This window comes from Sebastes fasciatus, chromosome 18, assembly GCF_043250625.1.
Source record: "Sebastes fasciatus isolate fSebFas1 chromosome 18, fSebFas1.pri, whole genome shotgun sequence".
NCBI lineage: Eukaryota > Metazoa > Chordata > Actinopteri > Perciformes > Sebastidae > Sebastes > Sebastes fasciatus.
This window is the reverse complement of record NC_133812.1, coordinates 15,921,581-15,947,681: the sequence shown is the minus strand read 5'-3', so window position 1 is coordinate 15,947,681 and position 26,101 is coordinate 15,921,581. Positions and strand designations below refer to the sequence as shown.

The 26,101-nt window shown below is 41.4% G+C and overlaps 1 protein-coding gene across 7 annotated transcripts in view; it reads left to right on the top strand.

Moving 5' to 3' along the window:
- LOC141756471 (disheveled-associated activator of morphogenesis 1-like) overlaps positions 1-25,904 on the top strand; it is a 51,194-nt gene extending 25,290 nt beyond the window's left edge. For 4 of the 7 annotated variants that reach the window (XM_074616191.1, XM_074616193.1, XM_074616192.1 and 1 more), the window contains exons 2-26: positions 3,264-3,553; positions 6,201-6,290; positions 10,625-10,696; positions 11,169-11,263; positions 11,692-12,025; positions 12,151-12,261; positions 12,406-12,509; positions 12,774-12,840; positions 12,947-13,064; positions 14,446-14,584; positions 14,809-14,867; positions 14,966-15,153; positions 16,222-16,530; positions 16,631-16,738; positions 17,632-17,661; positions 18,008-18,105; positions 19,399-19,483; positions 19,739-19,845; positions 20,568-20,656; positions 20,861-21,029; positions 21,252-21,359; positions 21,445-21,505; positions 21,608-21,739; positions 23,229-23,399; positions 24,438-25,904. In XM_074616191.1, the coding sequence (XP_074472292.1) occupies positions 3,368-3,553; positions 6,201-6,290; positions 10,625-10,696; positions 11,169-11,263; positions 11,692-12,025; positions 12,151-12,261; positions 12,406-12,509; positions 12,774-12,840; positions 12,947-13,064; positions 14,446-14,584; positions 14,809-14,867; positions 14,966-15,153; positions 16,222-16,530; positions 16,631-16,738; positions 17,632-17,661; positions 18,008-18,105; positions 19,399-19,483; positions 19,739-19,845; positions 20,568-20,656; positions 20,861-21,029; positions 21,252-21,359; positions 21,445-21,505; positions 21,608-21,739; positions 23,229-23,399; positions 24,438-24,650 (3,243 nt within the window). In that variant the 5' untranslated portion in view covers positions 3,264-3,367 and the 3' untranslated portion in view covers positions 24,651-25,904. The remainder of the gene's footprint in view (positions 1-3,263; positions 3,554-6,200; positions 6,291-10,624; positions 10,697-11,168; positions 11,264-11,691; positions 12,026-12,150; positions 12,262-12,405; positions 12,510-12,773; positions 12,841-12,946; positions 13,065-14,445; positions 14,585-14,808; positions 14,868-14,965; positions 15,154-16,221; positions 16,531-16,630; positions 16,739-17,631; positions 17,662-18,007; positions 18,106-19,398; positions 19,484-19,738; positions 19,846-20,567; positions 20,657-20,860; positions 21,030-21,251; positions 21,360-21,444; positions 21,506-21,607; positions 21,740-23,228; positions 23,400-24,437) is intronic. The other 3 variants (XM_074616196.1, XM_074616198.1, XM_074616197.1) reach the window with 1 other exon arrangement.
- The last annotated feature ends 197 nt before the right edge of the window (positions 25,905-26,101 follow it).

Here is a 26,101-nt window from a genome sequence, read left to right as displayed (position 1 = left end):
TCTTTGTGCCCTCCACACATCCGCAGGTTCTAGTAGCTGGATGGGGACCAGCGCTGTCCCACTCTGGCTCACAAGTTTATACAAAGTTTACAGCTCGCTTTAGCTAATGGAAAAGATGGGCAGTTTTGTGGACTAATATGGTCAAAGAGGGCTTTGAATTGCTTCTTCCCTTCATGCTAGAATAGATGGCGAGCGTGAAGCCAGGCAGCTGCTGCCGAGGCCTCTGGTAGTCTATTTGGAAAAGTCAAGGATGTGTCAAAATAAATACACTATTCAATGTGTTAAGGGTGAGCTGCTGTGTACTTTATCCCACGTGTGGCCATTTGACCTCAGGCACCTTGTCTGTAGGACACTATAAGCTTTGTATGGGTATATATATATACTGTGTATTTGCTGTCTTTATTTAGAAAAGTGTGGATATCGTAGTCATGGAATACAGTTGGCTATTGTTAGTTTTGTTTGACGGTTTGCCCAGTTATTACTAGTTTGTTGGCCACCTAGAGACACAAGTGGTAATATGGACTAATGCATTGTGTGTCTGATTAAGTGGTCATTGCAACAAATCATTATCAACACAGTTTACATTGGAACAAAATTGTGAAATGGTATCTTATGTTTTGATTTCCTTTTCAGGGATTTGCTTGTTTTGTTTTTGTTGGAGTCAGCATATTAAAGGAGACATATTTAAAACAAAAAACATTTTTGGGTGAAATATCCGGTGGTTGGAAAAGTCTCCCGACAGCTTTAGCGGCTGTTCCGAATGTGAAAAGTACAGCTGGTGGATAGCAGATGCACCAAAAAAGTGACTAAAATGGGACAGTGATGGCATCAGGCTTTATTTAGGTAGACCACAAAATGGATTTTCTAGTGACTCTTACACAAAGTTGCCACAGGAAATGTCCTCACTTTCCCTTTTGGAAGAGATAACTTTAGCTGTTCTCTGTCCTCTGAGCATAACCCTCGATTACAGTGAAGTACGTGACCTGACCAGGTTAGATTTGGACTGCATCACACTGCATAATGATGCATTCAGTCTGGGCGAAAACTTTGGGAAAGGTCAAGTGAACTCGGTTATGTTCAGCGGGCCGCCGGTCACCAAGAAAAGACATCCAGAAATTCCTGCAAGTCAGCGCAGCCCTTGTGGTTTTGATACTTGGCCTCACACGGCTCGACACAGCAGGCAGAGAGACCGTAGAGCTGTTTTTGTGACATGCTGACGGCGGTGTCCTCGTGGATGTCTGGACACCACGTCTTTATTTGCCAGACAGCAGAGAGGTCTTGTGCACTTTATTCCCATTATTCCTGCTTGGAGTTGAGCCAGCGGGCCTGAGAGCACTCTCTTACCCTTACTGTGTGTTTGTGTGAATTAGTAGTTTGTAACAAATCAAACTTGTTTATGTTTTCAGTAGTGAGAATCGAGGTCTGTCTTGTCTCAAAATTCAGTTTTTAGCTTTAGCAGCAAAGTAAACTGTTATTCTTCATGTTTGAATAGCTGTAATACTTTAGCCCAGCGGTGCTTTGAGCTAAATCCTAAAGCTAGCATGACGACATGCTCACGGTGACAATGTTTACAATGTTCACCATCTTAATTTAGATGTGTTAGCACTAAACACAAGGTACAGCTGTGGCTGATAGGAATGTATTAGTATTGCGATGAGATATATTGCGATATATCACCTTTTTTCAACTGCAAATAATGCAGTTTGCCAACATCTGTTTATATCTAATAAGATACAGTTTTCACTCTGTTCATCTCAAGAGTTTTCATTCACATATCTTAAGGTCAGAGGTCAAGGGACCCCTTTGAAAATGGCTATGCCAGTTTTTCCCTCGCCAAAATTTAGCGTAACTTCGGAGCGTTATTGAGCTTTCTTCCCGACAAGCTAAGATGACATGGTTGGTACCAATGGATTCCTTAAGATTCCATATGATGCCAGTATCTTCAGTACATTTCACTCAAAACTACAAACTCATGGTGTAGCTAGATGGAAGTCATTAGGATCACCAAAGTTATTACGATCTAACCTCTGGGGAACATGAATGTCTGCACAAAATTGCATGGCAATCCATCTAGTCCTTAAGATATTTTAGACTGGACCAAAGTGGTGGAACGGCCGACACACCGACATCGCCATCGCTAGATTCCTGCTGGCTAAAACCAGCCCAAAAATACTCTTCACCTGGCAGGACAAAACTTTCTGTAATGTGCTCAACCCTCCTCATCAATGCTGTTCATTTATGACAGCTGATCACTATGTATTTTTATCTGTGATATATAGGCAGGGCAGATAAGGCAATAGTCCAACAGGATTGCACACATTACTGGTGAAAATGCAGCTGCTGGAGACCAAACCAAATGTGTAATCACGTCTACAAAGTCAGGGAGCCAGGAAGGGAAAGTCTGGTGTTGATGGTTATCAGGATGATCGAAGCAGTGTATGTTTGAGTTTGACGTAGACTCCACATGTTGCAAATCTCACCTGTCATTTGAACAACACGCCGGCCAACTTTACACACCCTGTGACTCGTCTCAGGGTTTACAGGAAGGCCTGTTTTTTGTGCTTTACCCGCGATGACCTAGCCAGTCTTCAAAACCACAAAAGGCCACACACACACCTTTCACCATGGTCATTGTAAAGTAAACACACCCCTCTAATCATTCCTCGTTAGGTCTTTAGAGGAAAGCCGATGCTGAATAGGAAGGAAGGGGAGATGAAAAGGCCTGAATACACTAATCCTGGCAAATTATGGTCTCCATTTCAAACGTCACACTCTCACGGCGCCCTATTGTGTAAACGATATAATGAAATCTTTCAGTGCTTGCCATCACTGATACAGCGCATTGTGCTTTTCCTTCAAAAATTATGACCCAGCATCATTAACTATTACCAGGTGCTGAGGGTTAGGTTGTAACTGTGGAAAACTCGTCATAGCCTTCATAGATTTTGTGTCATCCGGCTGCTAATAAGTAACAGTTCTACTAATGTCAGCATGTCCAAACCAGTTTTTACATTAGAGTTTTGCTGTGGAGCTTTGGATTTCATTTATTAGAACAGAAAGTGTCAATCTTTGTAACTAGTACCATCAAAATGGGTACATCTTAATATTTATGGGCTATATTATCTTCTATTGTTCATCTGTCTCTGAGAAAACTCTGCTTCTGTTATTGATTTTTGTGAATACCGGTTTAAAAAGACTTCCCTCCGCTATGTGAGACCAGATTTGTCTTGAAAACTCATCTTGTCCCTTCTCCCTGTCCACAGTACTCTCTGACGGAGGCCCAGCTCTGAGGTGGAGGAGGCCGTAAAGAGGCCCTGAAGGAGCCTCCCACCCTCCCTACCTGACCAGCCGGACGCAGCGGACAGCCATGGCTCCTCGGAAACGTGGTGGCCACGGCCGCGGTGGCCTTTCCTTCATCTTCTGCTGTTTTAACAGCAACGATCACCCGGAGATCACCTACAGGCTCAGGGAGGACTTTGCCCTGCAGGCCATGGAGCCGTCACTGCCGATGCCCACATACGATGAGCTGGATGGCATGTTCTCCGAGTTGGTGGTAAGACTTTATTCTGCTTTTTTCTTGTTGAAGAAATTCAGACCAAAGGAATTGTAAGACTTAAAAAGAAACATTTAATTAATGTTTTAGTAAAAGAAAAAAAAAATAATTTAATGGATAAGTCTGTTGTTATTATATATTTTTCTTAATATCAGCAAATCCCTTTTGTCTGTGTAGCTAAAGCCTGGTATAGCATATTCCTCTGTGCCTTAGTCCTCCATTGTTGTCCAAAAGCTATTAAAAACACATAAATGAGACACACCATTGCACTTTTTATTACCGTGAGCATGACCACTTTACTTTATTTTGAGTTAATCCCACATTTACTATTGCGCTGCTGTGAATACTCACTAGAGCACCAAATGTTTATTAATCCGCTGCTGAAAATAGTCCCCATCAAATTATGTTTACTCCTGTTTGGGTAACGTTTGCCAAAAACTACAGTGCCCATCTGTTAGGAAATTACTAAGCCTTTTTTTTTTTTTTTGTATATTTGAGACTCGTTTTAAAAGTTTTAGATTTCGATTTGGTTGGAGATAAGCAAGGGACAAAATAATTAAAATATGTGTTTATACAATGCATGTTCAACATCTAGCATAATAGACTCGTCAGCATTTTATTAAACTCTTTAAAAACTAATCTTACCTCATTGTTTACACTGTCAGCTATATTTGGAGACATTCCCAAACAAACGGTCACTTCCTCCCAGTTTACACTATCTAGTGAGTAACGGGGCCAGGCTGCTATTCTTCCTCTGTCTTATTGTCACTTCTAATTTGTCGTGCTCTCCTTTCTCTCTCCTGCCCCATTTTCCTCTCCCGTGGTTGCCACAGTAATCTAAGCATGACATTTTTGCACATCAATAGACCTCATTCAGGACCTCTTAATGTCTCGTCCTCCTCCATCTGCTAATTGCTTGTTTTTGTCTCCCACCCTTTATGAAGACATAATTGAGTAAGTTGAGTGTGACGACAAGGAGGCTTTCAGTTGCTCTGTTTACCAAAAGAAAACAGCCACGTGCTTTTCTCTCGGCCCAGTGTGAGCCACCATGTGCGTGTATAATCTGAACGGGCTTTGCTGGAAAAAAGACTCACGTTGTGGAATATAGTTGGAGCCATCTGCTCTGTTACGATCAATTAAACCCCGACCTTTGAACTTGAGATTCATTGAGAAAAAAGTTTTCCAAACACCTGTCAATAGAGGTGAAGCTTCTTTTTCCATCCTACACCAGAGAGATAATGCCATTCTCAATCAATTTAGGGCTAAACGATTTTGAAAAAAATATCTAATTGTGATTATTTTGACTGATATTGTAAGATATTATATGATATTAGAGGGAATGATTCAAATGGTATTTTGACACACATTTCACCTTCAACAAATACTGAACATCCTGCGATTTGAAAATTGCATTAGGCCATATTGCAATTTCAATAAAATTGATTAATTGTGCAGCCCTAACTCAAACAAAACATTAACAACAAATCTGTTGCAGCTTAAAAACACTTAGATGCAATAAAACATACATTTAAATTAATTACCTTTCCCCATTCAATGCTTGCTAGTATGTGTGCTAATTCTGGAGATCAATCAATAGTCCACACAACCAATTTGGGCACATATTGATTCACAGGGCTTGATGGTTTTAGCAAAGAACATCCCCAAAGACCCCGAAGAGCAGTCGCAATAAAACATTCAGCAATCAATCTGTTGGGTAAACTACATTAACTTAATCTCCATAGAGAATAAACCTGTGTTTAGGCTTGTGTTCACACTAGCCTGGAACTGAATTGCTTAAAAAACCTTCTCACAACCTTTTTCACATGAAGCTCATTAAAGCATAATTGCCCTAGGATTTGATTCATGTGGATTAACACATGAAACAGCGGAGAAAATAAATATCTTTCAGCACAAATCTGCCATTAATTGTGTCCCCATGCTGTGAAGTAAAATGCCAATATCCAAACCCCAACATAAATTTCAGTTTAATGCTCAAATTAAAACTTGCTGATATGTTTTAATTGCATTCTCAGAGTGTTCAAATGCTCTCTGGTATTTAGTCTTCCCAGCAGCACCCTTTGTGTTCCCCCTCTGTGAAATATCTGTTTCGCGTTGTGACGCATGTTGTCTCCAGATGTTTGTTACCACATGTTGAGCAGGCAGGCAGACCACGCCTTATCTTTTTTCCTCCCCATTACTCACACGTCTAAAAGCCTGCGAGACATCTGATTTGATTCAGTCGTATTGAGTCTGACGATGAGAGCACCCGGTGATATCCAAGTGATCATGAAGAGATTTAGCACGAACCCATATCAAACTGAGCCTCCAGGAAGAATAGCTGGGCTTCAGCCACAGCTAATGGAGATCAGAATACAAGATAAAAATAAAGCAGGGCTCTGGTGCAACTACTCCTGGCTGGCACATGTTTTTCTGTTTTGGGTGAAAACAGATTGATTTATGTGGATATTTTCTGTGAGCTACCTTTTGAGAATGATGCTCTTTTTCTAGTCATTGAATATTATCTTCTCCATACAGGCATCAATAAAGGATTGTGAATACATAATACCTCAAATCTGTCCTCTTCCTTTGATCCCTCCTCGCCAACATGTTTTGACCTTTTCTGCTTTTTTTTGTCCCCACTATGCAGGATGAGCTCGACCTTAGCGAGAAACACAGGGAAGCCATGTTCGCTCTGCCTGCGGAGAAGAAATGGCAAATCTACTGCAGCAAAAAGAAGGTAAAAGACTCTCGCTGTGCATCATCAAACTCCACATCGGCCTCCACAAGCTGGCTGCCAACCACTGAATTAATATCTGCAAATATCACTGCCAAGTTTGTGTAACCGCCACGCTCATTGATTTGTTGATATCTGAAGCTGTGAGTTTTCTAAAAACACAGACTACAAAACCTTGTATCGCTGTATTCCTCTGCTCAGCACAGGCTTGAATGTGTTGTCTGCACAGTGTTTAATATCAGGTGTATACAACTGCCTATATAAGAAGAAAATGCACACATTTAGTATAAAAACTGTCAAACTAAACTGCCTTTAATGTACTGTAATAGAAGACATGCTATTATTATACGCAGATAATTACATAAACATTTCAAACGCACCACTCCAGGACCACCAAGAGTACTTTCTAATAACATTATTCCCCAGTCTCTTATGTATCTCTTCAATTACAGTCCTCATAAGTCTGTACTGCCTCTTCAAAGCTCCACCATGAATAACTCACCCAAGTGGATGTTACACAAGGTGCATATAAAATAGGGATGTGTAGAGGGAGTAACACAAATGCTAAATCCAGCTTTTTCCATTAGATAATCGACGAACAGAGAAGGCAGTGTGTCAGGAATTATAAAGTACTGGAATATATTGCAAGTAGTATCTTGTTTCTAGTGTATTTTTCTCCCACACTATAAGGTCCGTTATGCCATTGTTCTCCCTGAGTCAAAGGGAGGATTTTTTAATCATGCGGTTTCTCCTTTTAGATAATACACCTGTCCCATCAAAGCATTCGTGTAGCCATAACATACTCTAGCACTCTGTGACAGTGTCATATTTCATTATGTCTCGTCTTCGTGATAAAAGGACTGTCAGCTGTTCCTCCTCTCCGTGTTTATGAATTCCCAGACGCCTGGTCTAGTTTAGATCACCCTGAATGCGCCTTGCCTTCACATTTTTACAGCAGTGTTCCTCAAGGCCGTAGGTTTGAGTGTGTAGGATATCCTGTCCTGACTAATATGCACGGGGCATACTTTTCCTACATCCGGTTACAAACTAGAGGTGAGGAGTGTTGGGATCTAAGTGTGATGGATGGATAGTTTGCATGCCAGCGTACAGTACAGGTCCTCAGAAAACACAGCTGCAGAAAGGCACACCTTAAGTTCAAACGTGTTGTTAAATTGAGCCCAGAGAGTTTAAATATGAATGAGGAAACCTCCTCCAATGCTGGACTGGTCATGATATATTATTTAATATATATTCTTACTAGGGCTGACCCGACTGCTTCGAAGCTTCGACCGTTGCCATGGTTATCAACCTCCAAATCAGTATTCAAATGCTTCATTATTTCATTTTTTTTAATATGTAATAATACAGCATAAATCCCCAAATGGTCCATGAAATAAGGAATAATCCCACAACTTTTTTCATTATTCATATTCAACATGATTATTAGTTATTCTCAGATGGATATCGCTGTTTGTTGTGTGCAGAGGTGCGTGTGTGTGCAGTAGAGCAAAAAATGGTATTCGGGACAGCCCTAATTTTTACTGATATTAACATTAGATGTAGAGCTGTAACAATGAATCGATTAGTTGTGTCAACTATTGAATTAATTGCCAACTATTTTGATAATCAATTAATCGCTTTGAGTAATTTTTAAAGAAAGATAAGTAAATTCTCTGATTCCAGCTTCTTAAATGTGAATATTTTCTGGTTTCTTTTCTCCTCTATGACAGTAAACTGAATATCTTTGAGTTGTGGATAAAACAAGACATTTGAGGATGTCATCTTGGGCTTTGGGAAACACTGATCGACATTTTTCACCATTTTCTGACATTTTATAGACCAAACAACTAATCGATTAATCAAGAAAATGAATGAAAATGAAAATAATCATTAGTTGCAATCCTAATTAGATGTCTTCAAATATTTTGGACCATCCAAAAAAATTAATGTAGAACATTTTGAGGTGTTGGTAGGTGTATTTGTTTTACTTTTTGAATGGAGCCAGGCTCGCTATTAACCCCTGCTTCCAATCTTTATGCTAAGCTAAGCAAACCGCTGTAGCTCCTTATTTATCATACAGACATAAGAGTGGTGTTGATGTCTTCCTCTAACTCTCAGGAAGAAACATTCCCCAAAATGTTAAACTGTTCCTTTAAACATCCATGTGTACATTGAGAACTCATTTTATTTTCAAGCAGAATTAGTAAGTTTTGAGTATTTTTTGAGTTTATGAATATGATCACAAGCCATGAAGAATTATTCATTTTCGTCTGAAAAATCGCTTTGTTTAATTCACTTGTGACTTAAGCTGCACACGGCGTCCACTAGCCAGCAGCAACAAGGCGAGAGGAGGTAGTGGAAATGGAAACAGCACGGTGTATGCTCCCGTTTCTACTGCGTCCCAATTAGTGGCCTCATTAGCAGTCGTCTCAGGGCCCAAAGTAGCCTCATAAGGCGTTTTCAAAATAACCCCAAAATGTTGCTCTGCCTCTGTTCAATTTCTAGAGATCATGCAGAGGTTGTTGCAGTGTTGGTGTGAAGGTGGAAACAAATCTTTATGTGCAGCATCGACCTGCAGAAAGAGGCGGGGGAGGAAGGAGTGACAGAAAGGCATCAATATTGCTGACTCGGCAGCAGGTTCTGGCCGCGACCCAGACAGATAAAAACTCATCTGAGCTCAGAGAGGAAGGGTAGGGTGTGTGTGGAGAAATGAGGCAAAGGAAGCGGTCGGGTATCCAAAGCAAACAGGAAGGCTTCACTTCCACAGGTGCAGCTTTTGTGTGTCTGGCAGGGGGGATGATGATGAGGAGGAAGGTGGGGTCATTACCAGGGCGCTCTGAGCCCGCGGGTGATAAGGGCGCTCTTTTTCGCCGGTGGTCTCTTGGCTTCATAAGTCGGGCCGGGTAGAGATAAGTCAAGTCAAAGCAGCAAAGCTTTAGCTGTTTGGTTTGGCCGGGCACCTGAGCCGATGAAATCACGCTGCAGAGAATCAATCTTCCTCCTCCTTCTTCGTCAGCTCTTTTCTAGGCTACATCATGTGCCAAGAGGCGGATTTACTGATCTGGTTGTTAGCAGAGATTTTGCAGTTAGGTCTCAAGCAAAAAACCCTTTCATATGTGAGAGGACAAAGCTGTAACTTAACTTCTCTTTCATGCAGACTCTAAATAACTGAGATTGATTCCTGTTTCCTTACGTGTCTTTGATCTTTCTTAAATGTGGAAAAAAATAAACTCCCCGAAATACACTCCCCACTTTCATCATGACCCTAAATAAACGAGACATGTCAGTGTTTGAAGATCGCTGACTTCCGAGTTGAAAGATGAACTCTTTAAGATGCGAAAGGAAGTGGTCCCACCTCTGCGTCTGCTCTGCTAATGGACTGAAGTTCTTCCAGCGCCCGGCTGGTCAAACTGGCACCGGACGTGAGTGGAACAGCAGGATCAGACCTTCCCGTCACTGCACGATCCCTGCAGACCGGCCAAGGCCCGCAGTTTCTGTCAGAGCTGCCAAGTCTCTGCAGGCCGCTTTATTAACTGACGCCCAATTAGTTTCTGATGGTCACAGCTCGCTTGTGCTTAATGGAGTAGGAGTCAAAATGAAAGCCGGGGGCCCTTTTATGTACAAGCCAAGTTCACGGTCAAGCCATTTTCTCCTCAGTGTTTTTCCTTTGAGTTAGAAAACTAAATCATCTCAGAAATGTCTCAAAGTTATTTTATTTTTTTTCCATTTGTAATACAAACGTGCCTGTCAGGAGATTAATCTCAGCATAAATCAGGCCATGTCCTTAATCCACAGTTTTAACATTCATTTGCTAATCTCAAGATGTTCTCAAGCAGCTGTGCTTTCTTTTTTCTGCACTTCTCACTCACCATCTCCTGAAACTCAGCGAAGCGCTGGATGATAAAATGGGCTGAATATCTGTGTCGCCCTACTTTGAGTTCCTGCTCCATTTTTGGCTTTCGGCTATTTATTCCCTGGACCTTCTGTTCCCCGCGTGTTTGTATGTCTCAAGACTTTCAAAGCCAATTGATCTGACAAATAACAAATATAAGTTCTCCATCTGGTTTGCGGTTCTTTGATGCATTCAAACATGTCACACAAACTAAATAACTTGTCCACTGATGAGACTTTTTGAAATATTTCCTTCAAAACCACGTTCTTATGTAACATTTTAAACTCCCAATCACTCCGTTAATATTCATAAACCAAACACATCTTTTTCTAATAATTATCTCATGTTTTCTTTCCCCATATCATTGTGTGACATTCCTTAAAAACGGTGCCTATGTGGATCACTGCACAGCATCATTCATTCTCTGTTATTCTCTGTTTTTCAGGAACAAGAAGAAACCAAAGGTGCAACTAGTTGGCCAGAATACTACATTGATCAGCTCAATTCAATGGCAGCTGTAAGTAATAACATGAACTCTATTTATTCTTTTTTTTTGGGATATAAAAATGGTCACAGAATAGTCCTGGAAGAAGGGCCCGTCCTCATTTTCTGAGGTTTCTTTATCGATTCAAGTTTCCGAGATTGTAAAAAACCCTCTGAGACAAATATGTGATTCTGGGCTATATAAATGAAACTTAAAGGGATAGTTCGGGTGTTTTGAAGTCGGGTTGTATGAGGTACATATCAATAAATAAACTGATTATGGCAAAGTTCCTCATATAACCCCACTTCAAAACACCCGAACTATCACTTTAACAACTTTCAACTAAATGAAGCTTGTAGTGAGCCAACAAAGGACATACTTTTTAATTGAAATATTAAAGGATTTTATTTTAAATTCGCTGGGAATACATTTTCCATGTGACCTGTACATCTCTGGAAATCAATAAGACTCAGATCTTCATGATGTTTAATCTTTTGTCGAACAGAGAACGACGCTCCTCGCTCTGGAGAAAGAAGACGAGGAAGAGCGGAACAAAACCATCGAGAGCTTGAAGACGGCTCTGAGGACACAACCTATGAGGTGGACAAATACTTCCTTTGTCTTTTTTTTTTATCTCCTCCTTGTCCTTTACACATAATGTCATCCATCATCACATCTCCTCTCATTCAACCTCCTCTCACCTTGTCTTTTCACTCTTTTCAGTTTCTCACGGCATTATGTAAATGAGTCCTTTAAGAAGTGAACACCCATAAAGGTCACTGCAGTGTTGGCTAAAGACTTTTCATTGACGTGGATGTGCATTAAAGCCTTTCCATTTCGGGAACCAGAGCTTTTCACTGCACTCTAAAAGCAAATGTTATGGGTTATTTATTACATTTACCGGAGATGATTCAGGTATAGCACAAGGAAACAGAGAGTGGAAGCACATATACAAACATACATTTAGCATTATAGTAATATTTCACATTAAAACTAAGTTGATTTCTCTGTTCCTGCTCTCCTCTCAGGTTCGTGACCCGTTTCATCGACCTGGACGGCCTCACGTGCATCCTGAACTTCCTGAAGAGCATGGACTACGAGACCACAGAATCGCAGATCCACACGTCTCTGATCGGCTGCATCAAAGCCCTGATGAACAACTCGCAGGGCCGCGCCCACGTCCTCTCTCACTCCGAGAGCATCAACATCATCGCTCAGAGCCTGGCCACGGAGAACATCAAGACCAAGGTGGCGGTGCTGGAGATCATGGGCGCCGTGTGCCTGGTGCCCGGCGGACACAAGAAAATCCTGGAGGCCATGCTGCACTACCAACGCTTCGCCTGCGAGAGGACGAGATTCCAGGTGGGTGGGAACAAAGTCAAGTGCACAGTTGTGGTTTTAAATCTTTCATTAGATAGATAAAGTCGTTTAAAAGCAATGTTGTGTGAAGATATTTATCAGACCTGTAATGACCTGTCATCCCGCAGACACTTATAAACGATCTGGACCGGAGTACGGGGCGATACAGAGATGAGGTCAACCTGAAAACAGCCATCATGTCCTTTATAAACGCTGTGCTGAGTCAAGGCGCCGGAGAGGTGAATTATACACATTAGACAGCTTCTATGCTTCCTTTCACACGAGAAGGTCATCATGTCCCCTCAGCCACTCGTTCAAGAGACTCTTTAAAACATTGTTTGCTTCCTTTGTTTTCTGCTGATTTGTAATGTTTTTCAATACAGACAAGTGTGGAATTCCGTATCCACCTACGATATGAGTTCCTCATGTTGGGGATCCAACCTGTGATCGATAAACTACGCTCTCACGAAAACGCCACATTAGACAGGTGAGTTAGAACATAAAAAAAAGGGTGCATGTGTCAAGCTTTGAAAGAACGCACCGGCTCCAGACTGGTGCCAATCAATGTCTATTGATCAGAAGCTGTGCAACATGAAATCAAATAAATAAAGGATTGATTTGGAAGAGTTAGATTAGAGTATTTAATCACTACTTTCCAGAGAGATCTTGCAAAGTAAAACTTTCCGTATATAAATGCATCACTTTTGCATGCTGCCTGTCTAATCAAGTCTTTCCCCACTCACACACTCAGGCATTTAGACTACTTTGAGATGCTGCGGAACGAGGATGAGCTGGCTTTGTCAAAACGTTTTGAGTCGGTAAGGAGACGATCATTTCCTGACATTATTCTCACATTATTTGTGACTGTGAAATATTTAGCAGGAGATATTCACAGGGCTGTTGCTTCACTTCTTCTCCCTCCAGGTACATATAGACACCAAAAGTGCCACCCAAGTTTTTGATCTCATCCGCAAGAAGATGAACCACACTGATGCACACCCGCACTTTATGTCTGTCCTGCATCACTGTCTCCTCATGCCTCGTGAGTGTCTCTTTCAATTATTTATTACCGGGCTGTAAAATGTGATTAAAAGCTGATGAGTTTATGATATCCTGAAATAGGATGAACAGGTGTGTCCAACTCAATTTTAACTAAGGGCCACAGTGGAAAATGAGAATCACATCAAGGGCCAGACATATATAGTTTATTGACATGCTTTTATTTAATTGAAAAAATATAAATACAATGTCTTTGATTATATCGTTGGATGTCCCATTTAGCCCGTAAAGCCCTAAAAAAGTCAACAAAACAGTTGCTTAGCATTTAGTCAAGCAAAATAATACATTCTTAATACATTTTTACAAGTAGGCTGCCATACAGCCTGTTTCACAAGCCTGAATATGACACCTCAATGGTTGTGTGGGACCATTAATAAAAAAATAAAAGTAAAAGATCTTTGATCATGTGGTTTACATGTCCCAAACCGCCTTGCCATCTGGCGTCAGCTGCACATAAACCCTAAAAATTGTGCCATCCTGTGTTAGCTAGCTTGCAGACAGAGGAGGCACGCCTGTGTGTTTGGTGTACGGGGCATGCGTTGCTGCATAGACAACAACTAGGCGGGCCAAAATGTAGTGAGAACCGAAATTGATATGGGAGCCGGATCAAAATTTGGCCCGCAGGTCTTGAGTTAGACACAATTGATAATGAGACTCCAAACAAAGAAGTAGTATCATTCCCACATAATACACAGTCCATCGGTACCTCCTGGTTTCTGGCCAGAACGATAAGGATGTTGACTTTGTGCAGATTAGTCAGCACCAGAAATTGGATAAGCACATTCCCAGCCAAACTGAATACTTACTCAAAGTCGGAGACTGTGTTTGGCTCATAATTAGGTTTTGATACCCTAAATCTGATTACAATTAACCAGCTTTTCCTCATCATTTGACTTCAACAAAGAGCCACCAAACTGTTGAAGTAACCTTTTTCTTTTAACGCTCACCTTCCCCTTTAAGTGGCTTTTTAATGAGACCCCCTCCTCAGTTACTTTCCTGAGCGTGTAATAAACACTTCAACCGCAAGTGTTGCGGTCATACACTAGAGTTAATAAAGTGCTTGTGATGGTACTTAAATAGAAAAGAGGAATTAGAATAATATCACTGAATATGATGTGATGCAGTGAACATTTTATCCTGGTAGAGAGTAATAACAGGATGCCTTCCAACAGTAATGTAGCTATGTGTGTGTGAGTTTAAAAGGTTAACTATAGTGCCTCCCTTTATCCCTTCAGTTATGAGCAGTTATAAACTAATTGTTTCATCATAATCAAACAGCAGCTGTGGATTCAACTGCTTCTGTACTTTCTGAGACACTAATGGAGACAATAATCCTAATCTCTCTTCCTTCCTCTCTTCCTCAGACAAGAGAAGTGGTAACACGGTGCAGTACTGGCTGCTGTTAGACCGTATCGTCCAGCAGATGGTCTTGCAGAACGACAAAGGCCACGACCCCGACGTCACACCACTGGAGAACTTTAACGTGAAGAACGTTGTCCGGATGTGAGTCCTCTGGTTTCCTCTGAAACAGACTGGATGAGTGCATGGAACAGATGACTCGGCTGCCAGAGTGAAGGATGTAGAACAATGTTGTGTTTGATGAGAAATGAAAAAGTCGCGTGCTCAACAGTGTTGGCTCAAAAATAGCTTCCCTTTTTAAGTTCAGAAAAACAATGACTGGAGTTGTTCACTGTAGTTGATTAATGTGTGCCATCCTCTCTCTGCAGGCTGGTAAATGAGAATGAGGTCAAACAGTGGAAAGAGCAGGCGGAGAAAATGAGAAAAGGTTTGTAAGACTATAAATGACTTACCCGAAATAGTTTGTTAATTAAAATCATGTTTTTAGTAATATGATGAATGTATCGCTGTGACTTCCCATCACAGAGCACCACGAGCTGCAGCAGAAGTTTGACAAGAAGGAGCGTGAATGTGATGCAAAGACTCAGGAGAAAGAGGACATGATGCAGACGCTCAACAAGATGAAAGAGAAGCTGGAGAAGGAGAGCACCGAGCACAAGAATGTCAAACAGCAGGCGGCCGAACTCGCTGTCCGACTGCACGAACTCAGCATCGTACGTTGTCCTTCATATTCACTGGGTCACTTCATAATAACCGTGAAATAATGTTGCATAATGACAACCAGTGATGGTCCAGAACAATCAGTGAGTTCACATAGACAGCTGTGTACATTCATCCCATACAATGCCCTAGATAAAAAGCAGAAAACTAAAAATAGAAACCGTTTAACTCTTCTATCTCAGTGCATATTGATTTGTTACTTTATGTTGTTGTTTGCATGAAATAGAAACACTTTTTTAGCTCTTATTATTATTATGTCGCCCGAGTACTAGTTACCAAGTCCCACCACTGAAATAGATAAATGCATCAACAAAACATGTTATACAAAAGGTCATTTAAGTACTCGACCCCCAAACACTGTTTTTTCTAGGACAATGCTTCCCACCTTTTTTGGTTTTTGACCACTCCTCAAAGGTTATGGCCTTTCACTTGAAGGATTTTTAGAAGCCTGAAGAGAGGAAAGTATGCAGCATTTTTATAAGAAAGAAAAAATCAGAAAAAAATCGTTCATATAGGGCCGTAAAATTCATCAAATTTCAATTACAATTTTGTCTTCCAATGATTATGAAAACAAGTTAATCAACATAAACTGATTGTGCTGCATTTCATTTCACAATGACGCTCTTGTTTTGTCTTGTGTTATAAATCCAGCGCACCCCTTTCCTGTACAGCGTTGCACTTTCGCTCGCTCGGCGGGTCAGGAACAGCCGCTCGGTTTGAGAGGATCCCACCCGGATTTAATTCTTTACAATAGAACAGGATCTAGCCTCTTAATTTTGCTCTCAAAGTGCACCAGATTGATGCATTTAACTTTAAAGTGTTAGCCACAAAATGTTCTTTCTAAATACTATTTGCTATAACCAAGCAGCCCTACGTTCATATCCCTTTAATCATCTTCTGACATTCCAGGACATAAAGCATCCTAAGGGATTTGTACAGAAACATGAACAATTTAATTATTTTAAATGATAAGCCTGGTGGTATTTTATATTTATGATCAGTATTCATTTGTCCAGTGTTATCTGTGATATTAGAAACATTGTGTGTTACTCTCCCTGCAGAGACAGGCAGCGGTTGTTCCTGGAGGTCCTCCCTTACCCCCCGGTCCCCCCGGTGGTCCCATGCCTCCTCCACCCCTACCAGCTTTTGCAGGCATGTGCCCACCTCCCCCGCCGCCTCCTGGGGGCATGATGCCTCCTCCACCTCCCCCACCACCTCCTCCTGGTGGACCCCCACCTCCTCCGGGACGCCCACCCATCGGAGGTATCCCTCCCCCGCCAGGAGCACCCATAGGACTATCCCTGAAGATGAAGAACATTCCCCAGCCATCGAATGCACTCAAATCCTTCAACTGGTCCAAGTTAGCTGAGGTGAGACCCCAAAAAGACCTGAATATATAATATATATAATATTATATTGATGCTTTGTGTTAGAATATGAGCTATAAATGTCTTATTGTCCTGTGCTCAGAATAAACTGGAGGGTACTGTGTGGATGGAGGTGGACGATGCCAAGGTTTTCAAAATCCTGGACCTGGAGGACATTGAAAAGACCTTCTCAGCCTATCAGAGACAGCAGGTACTGAGGTTGAAGCAGTTCATCTCTCCAGCTCACCAAATGTCGGCGTCTAGTGTCAGAGAGGGCCGGGGGGTGGAGTGGTTGGGTGGAAGCTTGCTCGCATTTTTGGGATTTTAAACTTGGCTTGTGTTGAGATTTTCAAAAATTTCTCGTGTTTTGCAACTTTTGATTTCTCAAGCAAAGTTGGAGATGAGGAGAGGTCAGATAATTGACCAAAAAAAACAAAAGTCAGCCTGAAGTAAAAAACAAATGTAAAAGGGAGAAATTGCCAGATACATTTCGGGGTTTATTAGATGCCAAACTTTCATGCTTGAATCATCTTAAAACGCCTTCTTACATCTGAACAGAATGCTGTTTTTTTTTTGCTATTTTTGTTTGTGGTTTTGATCATTTTGCCATATTTGTGATTGAAAATGCATGAGTGAGCTGCTCAGAATCGACTATTTTCTTCTTTGTGCTTTAGTTTCTAGCTTTTCATGATCAGTAGTGTCTTTATTAGTTGTGCAGAAGAGAATGAGCATGTCTTTCAAAGTTCAAGAAGCATGTCCAACACACATAATAAGATGGATTGAATATTAATGAATTGGAAGTGTCTCTGTTCACAAACACAAAGACAACCTTCGCTAAATTTAGATCCTCACTGTTGGCCTGATTAGTTTAAACAGAAACATGACCGATTGATTTCCTATGTGCACAGCATGTGAACTGTAAGCACGTATTGATCAACTCACTCACGTCTCACTGCTGCTCACTTCATTACTGACGGATCCGTCGTCGTCTGTCGAATGAGCTTTGATTCATGTGCCGTTTGTTTTTATGGGCTGCAATCACGTAACTGCTTTACTTATTCTAATGAGTGCTTACATCTTCCCTGCTTCTTGCCTGCATTTTAGGACTTCTTTATGATCAATAACAGCAAACAGGTGAGTGCTCTTACAGTACAGTACAATCTGGATTTTGTGTTGTTCCTCGTGGATTCAATCAGACTTTATTTGTATGTCATACGTCATGTGCCTGTTGTACTTTTTCTTCTTACTCAATGTGACACCAACAGAATATACGACCTGCAAGACTTTTGTTCAGTTGTTTGCATGTATTTAATGTGACGACCTCCCTGTGTGTTTCAAAGTCTTTGTGCTGTATCTTACGGTCTTGTGTGGGATTTGAGGGCATGTGTTGTCTCTGTTGTTGTGTGTCTGTGGGTGACTGTAACTAAATTCGTTAAAATAGCTTGTTACGCTCTTAACTTCTTCATCACTTTGCTCACAGAAAGAGGCAGAAGACGACACGCTGAGCTCTAAAAAATCTAAGGAGCTGTCAGTCATCGACGGCCGTCGCGCTCAAAACTGTAACATCCTCCTCTCGCGGTAAGTTTGTATCAGCATCATAACACTTATAAAACAGTACTGACACTGCACAGGTTGTAATGGATTTTTTATATTCTTTCTCATTGTGTCTAAAATGTATTTAATTTTTTTTTTCGAAAGTTAAATTTGAGGTTACACAATCTTGTTTTCAATGAGATCAATAAGAGTCAATAAAAAACAAATAATATATAATAACATAATAGCATAAAGACACACACGTAATAGAGTGACAGCAGACAGAAGCAAGCAGGGCTCTCCCACAACCCCAAACCTCCCCTACTACAGTAACGTTTTTTTTACAAGCATCATCTACAGGAAACTAAAAGGGAGAAAACATAATTAACAAATGCCAGACCAAAAAGTACTGAAGTACTAATAGTACGAAACTACACAAGGTCGAGAAAAACATACAGATAAGAACAAACCTAGTATTCAAAGATGATGATAAATACAGTCAAAGTTATTCCAGTCTGATGGGGCTTTTTATTTAACAACTCATCTCTCATTTTCTTTAGAATAATGTCTAGTATGTCTAAGTGAGTATGATTATTTAAATGTAACTAAAAGCTTTCTTATGGCGCTTTCACATGTCAACACTTTGTCCGTTTTAATTAGTACACTATTTAGTAGTGAACCAAAACACAGGCTGCCTGTGTGGGCATTTGTTGAGATGTACGCAGGTAGACGACAGGTTAACATGAGTGGGAGAGGACTGACCTGGACTTGTGCAGAAGTCCGAGGTTTGCTTGACATCTGGGTCGAAGAGAACATAACAGAATATGCTAAATAAAGTCCACAAAAATAGCAACGTTTGTAGACCTTTCCAAGCTTGACAACAGAGTCATACCAGATGGGCCTCTTTTGTATTTGCTGTTGCAATGTTTGTTCATGCAGTAGCTCACAGGAAGTAAACTTGGACCAAAGTTGTTGCCATAGCAACAGAATGACAATGAAAAGGTCTATAAAATCATTTGAGATAAACTGGAAGAGAAGGGATTCGTGCAGAGTTGATCAGTGCAGAGTCAAAAAAACTTCAACAGCAATACGTCAAAGTCTTCGGCAGCTCTCGGAAAAGATAAACTCGCTCTTTCGTACATGCCCCATAGCAAAAAAATATTTTTTTATTTGTTCCGCTTTAATTTGTGCACTGTGAAACCGAACCAAACTAAATGGAAAACGAACCAAAAGTATAAATTTCACTCTGATTCGGACTAGCCAAACAGACTATGACTTGTGAAAACACCCTTAAATATGAAGGATAGCTAAAGTAATGCATCTGTTTTTTTACTGCAGGCTGAAACTTTCTAATGAGGAGATGAAGAGAGCCATTCTGACCATGGACGAACAGGAGGACCTTCCCAAAGACATGCTGGAGCAGGTACGCCATCAGGTTTAGGATTAACAGATGAATCAAATGTGCTTTCGTTTAGTGACTGCACTTTGACCGCTTACTAAAAATAGCAGCAGAGTGAGTTGATGCCTGTCAGCACCACCTTCAGCTTTTAGCCATTAGCCGTTTTCAGAGCCAAACATCAGCCACTCTGATAACAGTATATTTTATTGATTTTCTTCATTTTGCAGTACAGGTGAATGTTTGAAATGTATATTAAAGAGTTTTTTCTTGTTCCATCAGCTGCTGAAGTTTGTTCCAGAGAAGAGTGACGTTGATCTTCTGGAGGAGCACAAACATGAGCTGGACCGAATGGCGAAACCCGACCGTTTCTTCTACGAGATGAGCAGGTACTTTACAGTTTTTCTTCCTCATGTGCTGCCTTTTTTATTTCTGTATTAAACAGAATCCAACCTCACACCTGACAGCATCAGATCAGTGCAGCACTCTGCAGATTAGATGACAAACAATAGCCATTGTTTCCTCTCAGTCGGGGCAGATAAGTGAAATGACACATGGGTTTTGTATTTACCAGGAACAATAGCTGAATGTGTGAATCACTCTTAATGTGTTGGTTAATAAATCAAGTCTGTAATATAATAACAGTTATGTAATAAGTCCTGTGAGATAAAAAGGAACAAAGGAAACGTGTCACGACTCGTCCACTAAGTGCATAAATACATTAAAACCAGAGAAACGTACGTGTCAGTTAAATGCAGAATTATACCGTTTGTTTTTTTGCTTTGTTTTTAATGATTTACTGTAGTTTGCCAGTTTTTTGTCATTGGAGTTTACTCGGAGTACAGAGTGGACTGGAGGACAGATGTCACTGTGGTATTCATTAGCTGCAGAGTCAGTGGTTTATAAGCTAAAATGCAAAAACACTGCCAAAAATAAGCTTCATTACCACAACTTTATATGTGAGCACACAGGCGGCTTGGTTTATTTTGCTCAAGCACAATGTCCATGTTTGTGGCTTTTGTCTAAATTGGTGGATTTCCCGTGTTTATAATTTATTATTTTTGACTTATTTCTGTTCTCCTCTGACACGCATTTTCCATCCCCTGTCCAGAATAAACCACTACCAGCAGAGGCTGCAGTCTTTATACTTCAAAAAGAAGTTTGCAGAGCGGATAGCTGAGATCAAACCCAAAGTTGAAGGTGGGGAAAGTGACATTAACTCAAACACGATTGTTTTTTGTATAAAGATGAAAATGATATTTGAATTCTATTTATTTTTACCATTGAAGCATCTCTGTTGTCATATTTTTCCCTTTGTATATTTGCCAAGCTACTTAAGTCTAAAAACACATCAGTTAGACACCTTTTAAAAACATGTATTTTCTTTATGTTTTCCTGTCTCAGCTCTGGCAAAGGCATCTAAGGAGATCTTACACAGCAGGAGCCTAAAGCAGCTGCTGGAGGTGGTGCTGGCCTTTGGAAACTTCATGAACAAGGGTCAGAGGGGGAACGCTTACGGCTTCAAGGTGTCTTCGCTCAACAAGATCGGCGATACCAAATCCAGTATCGACAAGTAAGAACCGTTTTTCAATTGTAACATCAAAACCTGCAGGCGGTAACTAAAAGAACGGCGTGCAATATATAAAAGTCACATCTGGAATACAGGGAATGTGATATAGATGAAAGTCCATCTGGTTATTCATATCTGACCGTACATAATAAAAGCGATATATTGCACGTTTGACACGTTCACTGCCTTGAAGGTCGGTCCGCCTCAGTGTGTCTCTATTTGCAGGAACATCACTCTCCTGCACTACCTGATCACCATCCTGGAGAAGAAATACCCCAAAGTGCTGACGTTCCAGGAGGACCTGCAGAGTCTCCCAGAGGCCGCTAAAGTCAAGTAAGTGGAGCTGTGGAGAACTTGACTTACTCTCTTGTTTGCTTTCCATTTTTGTATGACGCTTTCGTTTTTGTTTTTTTTGCAGCATGACTGAGCTGGAAAAAGATATCGGCAACATGCGCAGCGCCTTGAAAAGTGTGGAGAGCGTGAGTCACAATGAACTATGACATAACACTGCTGTTATACAATGTTTAGTTGCATTTTTATTTTTACTTCAATTTCCTCTCCTGGATAACTTTCACTCGTAGGAGCTGGAATACCAGAAGAAGCGACCGCAGGAGATGGGCGACAAGTTTGTGTCGGTGGTGAGTCAGTTCATCACCGTGGCCAGCTTCAGCTTCTCCGACGTGGAGGACTCTCTCACCGAGGCCAAGGAACTGGTACGCACCGCAGCACCACTGTCACTTGAAAGCATGCATCCCATTTCCTCTCGGCACAGCTGTTTCTACACGCCTCATCGACCTCATCAGTCACCTTTGTGGGGAAGCGAACAGCGGGAGTGAAGTGTGTCAGCTTCCTGCTGCAGCACCTCTGATGCTTTATTAGTCAGCCTGCTCGTCGCCATGTGTGCAGGTCAAGAGAGGAAACCAGGAACAGAGGCGGAGGATGTTATTTTACTCCATTGAGCACTTCGTCGTCTCTAAAGCAATCACAGCTAACCTGGATTTTGTTGAGGGAAATAGGCTTTTTTACTACCAGAAACCTGAGCATATTCACCTTTCTAGGGAGAGCTTGACACCCTGAAGTTAAATTTATGTGTCTGCCCACATTTATTGGTGCAGAGTTTTTTTTATCTCTGAGCATGTTTTTCTCCCTATAGTGTGGTGCTACAAGGGCTCAGCTGGTCACATGGCAACCATTAGTCTCTGTGAATCATTTACGGTGTCCAGCAGTTAAATATTTGTTTACAGTGGTCCTCTGTACTCATGACTGGGAACCAGAGAACATGCTGACCCTTTGAACAGAATCTGTACATCTGGTTTGTGTATCACACACAGTGCAATTAATAAAACTGTTTCAGAATACCAAGATGTAAAGAAAAAACAGGACATTTTAGGCACTTTTGTCACAGAAATGATGTCCCAAAACACATCTGAATGCACTGCACATTAGTGAACTATTAATTTGAGTGATTAAAAATAATTAGAGCTGCAGAATTAATCGATTAGTCATCAACTATTAAATTAATTGCCAACTATTTTGATAATCGATTAATCAATTTGAGTATTTTTTTAAGAAAAAAAAAGCCTAGATTCTCTGATTCTTAAAAGTGAATATTTTCTGGTTTCTTTACTCTTCTAGGACAGAAAACTGAATATATTTGAGTTGTGGACAAAACAAGACATTTGAGGATGCCATTTTGGGCTTTGAGAAACAGATCAACATTTTTCACCATTTTCTAGATCAAACAACTAATCAATTAATGGAGAAAAATAATCAACAGATTAATCAACAATGGAAATAATCATTAGTTGCTGCCCTACAAATAATTTGAGTAAGTTAAATGCATCTTTGCTCCAGCTGATAGAGTTTGCATGTCATGGACAGATCTCAGAAGGTGTATGTTCTCAGCATGATCTCACATCTGGATGTTCTCCTTTTTAACTTACTGCGAAAAGCACTCGACAAACACGTTGCCTTAATTTGGGCTCTGGCTCCAGTCTGTGTCCTGAGCTGTAATCAGTAGCCGGTCAGATCTGGGTTAGCATGGGCTTCAAAGCCCGACTACTGGTACCCTGCTCTTATTTCAAAGAGCTGAGACCTAACGAGTCTCCTGTAAAACAGTCAAAGTCGGAGTAAAACATGGTCCTACTGCGTCCTGCTGTAAATCTAATCCCATGTGTGCCCCCTTTCTCTTTGGTCCCACAGTTCCAGAGGGCAGTAAAGCACTTCGGTGAGGACGCCAGCCGGATGCAGCCAGATGAGTTCTTTGGCATCTTTGACCAGTTCCTGCAGTCGTTCTCTGAGGCTCAGCAGGAGAACGAGAACATGCGGAAACGCAAAGAGGAAGAGGAGCGCAGGGCCAAAATGGAAGCTCAGGTGTGTGATCGTTCCCCGTTTCCATATGAGAGTAGATAGAGCATAATCTGAAATATTCTATAAACTCAGAAATTCAGAGTTAAAGCGAGACTACGTAACTCTTAACAGAAGCTAAAATCACAATCTTCCTTTTACAACTCAAAAGTTGAATTTAGGTTTGTTGCTACAGCCTTTACAGTCTTGCTTTAAAGGAACAGTGTGTAATATTTCGGGGGATCTATTAGCAGAAATGGAATATAATATTCATAACAATGTTTTCCTCATCCTCATCCTCATCTGCAACCGCTTATCCCGTTAGGGGTCGCGGGGGGGCTGGAGCCGATCCCAGCCGACATTGGGCGAAGGCGGGGTACACCCTGGACAGGTCGCCAGTCCATCACAGGGCTGACACATAGAGACAGACAACCATTCACACTCACATTCACACCTACGGGCAATTTAGAGTCAACAATTAACCTAACCTGCATGTCTTTGGACTGTGGGAGGAAACCGGAGTACCCGGAGAAAACCCACGCTAACACGGGGAGAACATGCAAACTCCACACAGAAGGGTCCCAAGCCGGATTCGAACCTGCAACCCTCTAGCTGTGAGGCGCCAGTGCTAACCACTGCACCACCGTGCAGCCAACAATGTTTTCATTTGTGTATAATCATCTGAAACTAAGAATCATCATGTTTTCGTTAGCTTAGAATGAGCCCTCCGTAGTTCTTCGACATGCTTGTGAAACTGCGATAACGTGAGCCGCAAGAGCAAAACTGTGGTACCGCCAGCCGCCGTCTGACTTTAGTCGCTCCTAAAGAAGTGTTATTATGGTAAGGATGGCCTCTGAGCGAGGCGAACGGCGTTACCACGGTTTTGCATTCGGTGGCTCACGTTACCGTAATCTTAGAAAGGAAGGAGTGAGGGGAGGGGTACTCAGTTGGTTGCAATCTGCAACCACACCACTAGATGTTGCCAAATCCTACACACTGTACCTTTTGATAAATTCAAAGAGAATCATTTTAAAAATACAATCACTTTCATGTCTGCATCACCAGCTGAAGGAGCAGAGGGAGAAGGAGCGAAAGGCCCGGAAAGCGAAGGCAAACGGGGAGGACGACGGCGGCGAGTTTGACGACTTGGTGTCGGCGCTGCGATCGGGCGAGGTCTTCGACAAGGACTTGTCCAAGATGAAACGCAACCGCAAGCGCATCAACAGCCAGGCCACAGACGCGAGCAGAGAGCGACCGGTCACAAAGCTCAACTTCTAAGCGGAGTCGAGGTCATCGTCCTGGTTTCGCTCGCCCACACCCCCTGCTCATCATTAGTTTCCCTCTGGGGTCGAACTGACATTGCACATTCCTCTGCACCGTTCCCGCCCCTGGCTCGGCCTTGCATCATCGCCGCAGCGCCACACACAGCACAACCTTTCATCCTCTGAGATTTTTGATGTTAAACTTAGCAGAAGCCAAAAGTTGTTATTGACGACCAAATCAGATAATTCCTGGAGAAAGAGGATCGGTTTGGTCTAAAGAAATGTTTTAAGGAGAGCGGGACGTCTTCCCCGCCGGAGAAAAGTTTCCTTCCAGGTGTAAGAGATGCTCTCGCCTGTTTGATAGGAAAACGTTGTGCTGTTTTTGTACGTCTATGCACAGAGTGAAACGTGCAGCGAGCAGAACTCCTTAACTGCTCGATCCAAACAGGAAGATGATTCCATTGAAGACACAAGGGGCCCTTTTTGTACGGACTGATTTCATAGATTGAGCGGGGCTGCTTTTGAGTCGTCCAAGAGATCGTTATTTTGGAGAAAGACTGAATCTGAACTTCCTGTTGACGCTGCTGTCCTCCTGCAGTCGGAACCATCACAGGACTGAGACACCGCGGTGTTTGGACAGACATGGTTTCGACTGCAAGTGACGCAGCTGAGATGTTTCTTTTCTATTCATCATTATTGACGTGCAGCATTTATATATCTGATCACTGTCTTGTTTTATTTTTTTTTCCTGTTAAGAGCTGGCCTTAACTCTGTTGTTTTAATTGTTGAGTAGGTACTCTCAAAAAGGCCTGGGCCTCATCTGCAATTTCTCAACAAGTGTGGACACCCATAGATTACATATATCTATATATATATAAGGTTGCGTGCTTGTTACACATGCACATATAAATCCATAATTACTATGCTAAATGCCATTAAAACAATACCCAGTGATGCAATACACCTGTTTTCCCCCCTCTGAAGGGAGTGCCCTCCTTTATGTTTTTATTGAATATATGAAATATGTTTTCTCTACACTGGCTGGATTTACACTACAAAAAAAATATATTTTAAACTCTGTGAGATCCACATGTGATGTTTTTTCATTCTTGTAGAAAACATCACACGTGGACGTGAAACCTTTTTGATTTCAATTTGTCCCCTCGGCCGTGTGAATCCATCCAGTGTCAAACACCTCCATTGGTCTTTTATAATTTAAATATTGCCTTCCATTGTACAATGACCTGATGATAATAAATGGGAGAACATAGTAAGGAGTTTTTGTATTTAGCTATTAAGCACATGCACTTGAATTAATTCTTACGCAGCATTTACGTTGGGTCAGAAAGTAATTTATTACCGCTACGACTCTGAATAGGAATAAGTGAACAATATAATAGAAAAAAAGGATGGAAGGATCTTTATGTGTTTCTTTAAGTATTTATTGAACTTCAGAGACTCTGACAG